Source organism: Lepus europaeus, chromosome 15 (genome assembly GCF_033115175.1).
Source record: "Lepus europaeus isolate LE1 chromosome 15, mLepTim1.pri, whole genome shotgun sequence".
In the NCBI taxonomy this organism is placed as follows: Eukaryota; Metazoa; Chordata; class Mammalia; order Lagomorpha; family Leporidae; genus Lepus; species Lepus europaeus.
This window is the reverse complement of record NC_084841.1, coordinates 77952761-77961335: the sequence shown is the minus strand read 5'-3', so window position 1 is coordinate 77961335 and position 8575 is coordinate 77952761. Positions and strand designations below refer to the sequence as shown.

The 8575-nt window shown below is 44.2% G+C and overlaps 1 protein-coding gene across 1 annotated transcript in view; it reads left to right on the top strand.

The window, feature by feature from the left end:
• Positions 1–2714: 2714 nt before the first annotated feature.
• The window catches only part of FAM81B (family with sequence similarity 81 member B), a 58679-nt gene continuing 52818 nt past the window's right edge, over positions 2715–8575 (top strand). The window contains exons 1-2 of the mRNA XM_062211962.1: positions 2715–2823; positions 7962–8071. Of these exons, the coding sequence (XP_062067946.1) occupies positions 2715–2823; positions 7962–8071 (219 nt within the window). The remainder of the gene's footprint in view (positions 2824–7961; positions 8072–8575) is intronic.

The window sequence follows — 8575 nt, the reverse complement described above, 5'->3', positions numbered from 1 at the left end:
ATTCTGGGATTGGAATCTATTTGAAAAATAGACCTTTTGAGTCACTTTGAAGCACTGGTGCTTGCTTGAAGCTGGTTTGTTGGGGATACTGGGCTCACTACCCAACACAAGCAGGATCCTTGAGACCAGTAGAGCCACAAGCTGGGACGGCTGCTGCCCCCAGCCTGTTGCCGGTGGGCAGCCACTCTCAAGAATGTTGAACCAGGGCTGGCACAGCAGACAGCTGGATCCACAAAGGCTCATTCAGAGCCTCCCTGGCAAAGCAAGAAACTTCCCTGTAGCAAAAGAGATGTTGACAGCCAGAATAAATATTCTTGCTGCCAGTAGCACAGAGATCCTGGGCTATGGTTTGCGCAAGATTTGTCTCCTATGGAAAACGTGTTGGGATGTAATCCCTGTTATGAGATAGCAAGAGGTAGGAACAGGTGGGAACTTGCAGCGGTGATGAGCCCTCAGCCATCATGAATATATCTGTGAGTTAGTGGTTCTCTAGCAGGTAGATCTGCTATAAGAGCCAGTTCAGTTTAGGTCTCCTGCCCTCCCGGTCTCTGCCTAAGGCCCTGCACTGAGGCAGGGCTCCACCAGCAAAGGCCATCACCAGATGCCATCCCTTGGCCCTGGACCAGAACCATGAGCCAAAATAAATCTTTCTTTAATCCTTACCCATTTCGTGGTATTGGGGCATTAGGAGAAGAAAACAGACTAAGACATCCTATAAAGTAATTAAACACTGCACACACACAGGCTGTTACAGTCCCACAAAGCCCAGTGGTTCCTGCACCTGGTGGAAACACAATAAACAGCCACCTGTGTGCTCCTCGTCTTTAAACCCTTAGTTAACTTGCCTTTGGGCAGCATTTGCTGTCAGGTGGATTTTCTTGGTTTTTGTTTTGGACTGTACATTTGTGAATATATATGACAGACTGGATACAGACAAACATACATTTCCATGAGTAGTTTACCCTTGGCATTTTATTTCATTGCGAATTATCACTCACTGTATTTCACTTCTTTGTACTTCTCAGTGTGGTGAGTGCATTTATTTGACTGGGATCAGCCAAAGCCTGATAAAGGGCAATGCGAATTGAAGGCAGGAAAGGAGCTAAGGGGGTGGGGCTCCTCACAGTAGCTTGACTACAGTTTTGTGTCTGGGGAGAAGGTGTTTGTTCAGAATCCGTGGAGACAGAAGTGATGACAAGAAACTAGAGAGCAGAAAAAGAACTCACCGACAGTTGGGAAGAGGTGCAGTAGCCAGGTGAAAACACAGGGTAGGAATTAAAGCAGATGGCTAGCTGGCACCTGCGAGGGCATTTCCCTCAGAATGTGGCTTGACCTTGGGGGAGGTGCAGGTGGTAATTAGGACCTGGGGGAGTTGTTTTGAAAGCTCTTCCAGTGCTGCTACAGTGTGTGAAAATGCACCTCCACACAAAATCTGACACTGGGATGGATCGCTGGCTGGCTGGCTGGATGATGCTTGGATGACCAGGTGGGTGAGTGGGTGGGTTTGTGGAATATGGTAGCAACGTTAGATATACAAAATACATCTCCTCCAAAAAAATCATTTCTAGAGGCTTCGGAGATGCCATTTTAGAATCCTTGCCTTTGAGTTGTTCATGTACTGGCCTCAACTCTCTGAATCGGAATGAGCTTGTTTTAGAACTTGCTTGGCGGGGCCTAGGAATCTACAGGTAAAGTTCTCAGGGTAAATGCTTTGCACCTTAATGTTTGAAATGCCTGGACTAAGGCATTGTCCTTTGACAGGTATGAAGGACACTCTCCACGGATCAGGTCCTTTCTTACAGACCGAAGGCAGACAGATGGAAGAGAATGAGAGGAGGAGTATTTGGTAGGGGAGGGAGGACTTCCTTCTGTCCGGGCGTCAGTGAAGGGGCCTAGGCAGGCAGAGGCCCCCAAACATCCTTAGTACCATTCTAGGGAGAAGGGGGAGAGTCAAACACTCATGAGTGCCACTCACACACCTGGGGCCTCCAGCCCGTGCATTTCCAAGGTTCAGGTAAAGCTTCAGCTCCTCCACAGTTCGAGCCACACACATCCACCTGACCCAGCGTGAAGTCACCTGTTCTTCTAAGCTCTGCTGAGAATTCTGCCTGCACCTTTCATGGGCTTGATTTATCCATCCAGTTAGAATATGGACTGAGGAGTGGGCGCTTGGTGCGTGGTTAAGACACTGCACCCCATATGGGAGTGGCTGGGTTCAAGTCCTGGGTCTGCTTCCAATTCTAGCTTCCTGCTAATACACATCCTGGAAGGCGGTAGGTGATGGCTCAAGCATCCGCCATAGGCCAGACCCTGCTGTAGACACTGAGAGAGAGCAGTGAACTAAAGAAATAGACGTTTTTGCTTTTCTGGAGTGTAGGTCCTTGTAGCAGAAGCAATAAAACTAGTAAAATACATGTTATGTAAAAAAATGCGAGGTGGAAGGAGCAAGACAGCAGGACATGTGTGTGAGGTGGGGGAGGCCATACTTTGAGAGTCAGGGAGGGTCTCTCCATCAACGTGACATTTGTGTAAAGGACAGGAGGAAGCAGGCCATGAGCAGAGGGCATCTCTAAGAAAGCACTTGAAAGCAGAGCCAACTGCAAGGTCAAAGGCCTGGAGGCCAGGGCCTGCCAGTGGGATCAAGGAGTCATCAGGTGGCCACTGTGAGAAGAGTAAGGCAGGGAGAGACCAGTAGGGGGCAGGGTCAGGCAACGATGGGAAGGCCCTGTCCCACTGGCTCAGCTCTGGAGATGTTAAGAAGTTTGTCATTTACTCTGAGCAAGATGGAACTCTACCAAAGGATCCTAGTAGGCAAGTGTCACGGTCAGTCCCAGCTCCGACAATATCGCTGGGTGTTTTGTTGAGAATCATTCACGGGTGGCAAGTCTAGCAGAAGGAAGGTTGGTTTCAGAAAGCCATTGCAATAACCTAGGACAGAGACAATGGTGGTATGGATGAGCAGAGGAGGTGGGGAGACACGACCTGACTCTAGATGTGATCTACCAAGGTTATCTAGCTGGCCAATGGCAGAGAGGAGAGTTAGACTCCAGCTGTCTGTCCCCAGAGAACGTATCCTAACCATTCTGCCTTATGATCCATGAGGCCCTCTAGGAGACTGAAGAAGGCAGGGGATCAAAATGTGGCCCACCATGAAGGGCAAAGGTCTCTGAAAAGATTCAAACCAAAGATGACTTCACAAAGATGTATCATAATAAAACTGTCAAATATCAAAGACAAACAGAATTTTGAAAGCAGCAAGAGAAAAAAAGTTTATCACATATAAAAGAACTCCATAGGTCTATCCACAGATTTCTCAGCAGAAACTTGCAGACCAGGAGAGAATAGGATGATCTATTACAAGTGCTGAAAGAAAATAACTGCCAACCAAGAATACTTTACCTGGCAGAGCTGTCCTTCAGAAATGAAGGAGAGATAAAGACTTTCCCAGACAAACAAAAGCTGAAGGAGTTCATCACCACTAGACCTGCCATACAAGAAATGCTAAAGGGAATTCTTCAAGCTGAAACGAAAGCATGCTAATTAGTGACATTAAAACATATGAAAGAATAAAACTCACTGGCAAAGGCCATTAGCAAGGAGCTGGATCAGGAGTGCAGCAGCTGGGACAAAACCAGAACCAATATGGGGTGTTGGCATTGCAGGCAACAGCTTTATCTGCTATGCCACAATGCAGAAGAGGAAAACAAAGTAACTAAAGCACACCACTACAGCAAATCATCAAATCACAAAGAAAGACAGCAAGAGAGGAAAAAGAATGAAGGATCTATAACTCAGCCAAAAACAATTGAGAAAATGGAAATATTAAAGTTCTTACCTACCAATAATGACTTTAAAGCTAAATGGATTAAATTTTGTCATCAAAAAACATAGAGTGGCTGAATGGATTAAAAAGACTATATAAAGTCTATTTCAGATTTAAGGGCAGACATACAATGAAAGTGAAGAGATGGAAAAAGGTATTCCATGTAAATGGAAACCGAAAGAAAGTAGGAGTGGCTATATCTATTTCAGACAAAACAGATAATAAGCCAAAAACTGTAACGAGGCAAGGTTATTTTAAAGTAAAATGGGATCAATTTAACAATTTGTTGCATTTTTAACTTTTATTTAATAAATATAAATTTCCAAAGTAAAAAAAAAAAAAAATGTGGCCCACCTCAGAAACATCCCACTCGCTGACATCTCAACCCTCGTCTTCTTTGAGTTCAAATATAGAGCAATCCTTCTGAACACCTATACCTTAGCAGAATTCAATAGGATGCACCCTCGACAGGTAGTACTCAAATCTTATGAGTATAAATTTAACTGAAAATAGATCTGTGTAAAAATTAAGAATGGGAATAGGAGAGGGAGGAGGTGGAAGGGTGGGATCATGGGTGAGAGGGAGGGTAGGGTGGGAAGTATCACTATGTTACTGAATCTGTATGTAGGAAATACATGAAATTTGTATATCTAAAATAAAATTTTTAAAAAATGAAGTTAGAAGGCATTGATAAATTCTGTAAAAAAAATCTACAATTTCAATTGAAATATGTTAACAATATGATCAAATAGCTAATTATTATTTTAATAAATATTTAGTAAAAATAAATATAATTAAAAGAATAATTAGAATTTAGGCATCCTAATGCATTTATGAATATTTAAAATGGGTTTACGTTCAACTGGTAAACTATTAAACATATTCAAATATTGTTTCTCTCCAATCATGGTGTAAGCAAGTTACATTAAGCAAATAATTATCTGAATGCAAAGATCAGTCATCATTTATGTTCACTAAACAGAGTTTCTTTATTCTAAAAAAAAAACTTTCAAAGGTTGGAAGACTTGGGTTCCAGACAGCCAAAGTCTCACCATTTACTTATGTGGATCATTTAGCCTCTAAGAATCTCTTGCTAAAAATAGAAAAGTAAATCTTTTTAAAACTATATTAGAATAGAAGCGATTTCGGAGAATCAAAATTGACCATTTTCAGTACTTCGAGCTCTTCTTCGTTCTAGATTAGGTGGGATCCTTGAAGACTGACAACTTGCAGGAAGGACTGTGTGCAAATCATGAGGTAGGAAATCAATGGTACCTGCATTTTATGTGCGCCCTTCTGTTAAAAACCAATCAGCCATTTTTGCTTAGAGTTAAGAAAACCAGTCAGACTCTGCATTTCCAAGGGGCCCATTTTTCTAGCCAAATAACATGGGTTAAAAGCTGAATTTCGGCCATTAAAAAAAAAAAATCTGAAAGTTGTTCAGCAAAGTCAAATCCAGTTTTTCTTTCTCACATAGCCCCCTGTTCCTCTCCGCTTCTTGGATAATTACCACCTTGCAAAATGACCGCTGGTAATAGTTACCTTCCAGTGGAGTTCAAGCCTGGCAGTCAGCTGATCATTTCAAGTGTCCTACTGCATTTAATCCTCCCACCTCCCTTCTCATATCCCTAGCATTAGCTCATTTTACAGAGGAGAAAGCTGAGGCTTGCAGAAGTGATGTAATTTTGGCCAAACTAAACAGCCAGAAGGCTAGGGAATCAGGATTCCAACCTACTGTCTTAGATTCCACAGGCACCTGCTCTCAGTCACTGGTACATGTCAATCTTCCTGGGAACCATACAAGATGAGGACGAGGGTGGTGCAAGGAGCCGTTAGGACTACTTGAAGCCATGGATGACTGCATCTCTGAGTTTGACAAGAATAGCTTACCCTGAATATAATATACCCCTGAAGCCAACACCATGGTAGTATTATCTGCGAGATCTGAGTTGGCAGAACACCAGGAGTCCATGGAGCAAGGCAAACCCAGAGCCATGATTTGGATATAACTTAACCAACAGCATTATTTTTGCATCTGAACTCAAATTGTACAGAATAGGTAAATTCTAATTTCCTAAGTAAGAACATTTTCCTTCTCAAACAACCCATTCCTTTTTGGCCAAATGACTGAGTAAAACTTTCATGAAAAGCCAAAGCTCAGTACTGTCATTGACCTAAGGCTCTGATCCACATCCCTTATGCTTCACTTCATTATTTGTGGGATTCCCCCAGGGGCCAGAACAGTTGGCTTCCTCAACTTGTGCCCCTGGGGAATTTCTATGGTGTGCTGTAGCACTTCATGCCTTTGTTGTCTAATTTGATGGAACCTGTCTTTTTATGCACCCAGGAAGATGAAATCAGGGGAAAGGTGTGAAACAACCATTTCACAAGAGCTACTTCCCACCCAGCGAGTTAAAGGAGTGAGGACCTAGAGATTTTTATGACAAGGAGCAGAAAACCCTGGGTGTGCCTAAGTCCCAGCAACCAAAGACTTAGAACATGCAGGCCAAGCCTGTCGACATCACAGAAGCTTCCCGCAGTCACAATGCCACCGAGTCACTTTTAGGGAGATGCCCAGAGACGTGAAGACTTTTGCTAGAACACAACCAAGATTCTGTAGTACTTTGACTTTTTGAGAAAGGGGAGGGGAACCAAATAGAAATATTAAACCAACAAAAAATAGAGCTGAGAAATCAAGGTCATGAGCTCAGGTATTTATTCCCTGAACAGCTCAAGGTCTCACTTCATGATCATACCTCTATCTCTTCTAAAATTTATTTTATTTATTTGAAAGGAAGAGTGACATAAAGAGGGAGAGAGAAAAAGAGGGGGAGAGAGGAAGAGAGAGAGAGAGAGAGAGAGAATCTTCCATCTGCTAGTTCACTCCTCAAATGGCACCAATGGCTGGGCCAATACCAAAGGCCAGGAACTCCCTCTTGGTCTCCCACATGGGTAGTGGGGGCCCAAGTACTTGGGCCATCATCTGTTGCCTACCTAGGTACATTAACAGGGAACTTGATTGGAGGTGGAGCAGCCAGCTCTTGAACCGGATCTCCCATATGGGAATGCCAGTGTTCCAAGTGGTGTTTTTTTTGTTTTGTTTTGTTTTTGTTTTTGTTTTTTTTAAAACAGGCAGAGTGGACAGAGAGAGACAGAGAGAAAGGTCTTCCTTTGCCGTTGGTTCACCCTCCAATGGCCGCCGCTGCTGGTGCACTGCGGCCGGCGCACCGCACTGATCCGATGGCAGGAGCCAGGTGCTTCTCCTGGTCTCCCATGGGGTGCAGGGCCCAAGCACTTGGGCCATCCTCCACTGCACTCCCTGGCCACAGCAGAGAGCTGGCCTGGAAGAGGGGCAACCGGGACAGAATCCGGCACCCCGACCGGAACTAGAACCTGGTGTGCCAGCGCCACAAAGCGGAAGATTAGCCTATTGAGCCGCGGCGCCGGCCCCAAGTGGTGGTTTAACCTGTTGCATCACAAGGCCAGCTCCACCCTGTATTTCTTAGTGCAAATAAACATAATGAAGATACTCAGGTGTCGTGGGGCCAATAGCCTGAGGATCATTCCCTATAATTTCAGAATTATTAGACCTCAACAAAGCTCCTGTCTTTTTTTAAAAAAATATTTATTTATTTATTTGAAAGGCAGAGTTGGGGTGGGGGGGAGACACAGAGAGATCTTTTATCTGCTGGTTCCCTCCCCAAATGGCCACAATGGCTGGGCCAGGCTGAAGGCAAGAGTTTCCTGGGTCTCCCATGTAGACCATCTTTTAATTCTTTCTCAGGCCCATTAGCAGTGAGCAGGATCAGAAGTGGAGTACCCAGGACACCAAAAGGTGCCCATAAAGGCACCTCATGGCCAGCAGCTTAACCCAGTAAGCCGTAATTCTGCCCCCTAAAGTCCCCATGTTGTATTAGTCCCTGCTAGAATACGGTCTTCTATCTGATTGTACATGTATTGGGTCCCTGGGGGAGAAATTTGGAGTAGGAGAGAGAAAAGGGCAAAAGTAAAACGAATTAGAAACTTCGCTTTAAGTTCTGTCGATTAAACTGCTGTCAACTTAAAAAAAAAAAAAATTGCCACGGCAAAAATTCATTGGCCAGAGTTGCTAATCTGACTCAGCATTCTGGTTGCCTAGATACAGATGCAAACAAAAGCGGCTTCCAGACTGCCCAGGAACAGCCACAGCCGCAGCCTGATGAACCCGACCGCCCCGCTCCTGGCTCAGCTGCCGACCAAGAAGAGAAAGCAAGTATTCTGGATATTCATATCAAACACAGAATTTTTGCTCAGCTTCCTTAACGCTTAGGGTTGCTTAGACAGTTTCAAGAAGTCTTGGCAGAATGGTCTTTGCTTTGACTCTTAACACATCCCCTGTGCGCTTTGCCAGGACCAAGTAGCTGGTAACAGCACAAGTTGACTTTTTTTTTTTTTTAAAGATTTTATTTATTTGAAAGACAGAGTTACAGAGAGGTAGAGACAGAAAGAAAGGTCTTCCATCTGCTGGTTGTAACATGAGAAAGAAGAGCTAAAGAGAATAGTTCCTGCATCAGTACTTGTCATACCTTTCTCATGAACTTTAAAAAAAGCATTCAAAGCAAGCAGTGTTTTTAGATGTTGTTTTGTGATTCTCGAAACACCCAACGTGTGGACACAGCCTCTTGTCCTGAAAAGAGCACCAGAAAGCCAGTCCCAGAGCCAGCCCTGGTTCTGCGTTATCTACTGAGTGTCCCACACACTAGTCCTGGGGCT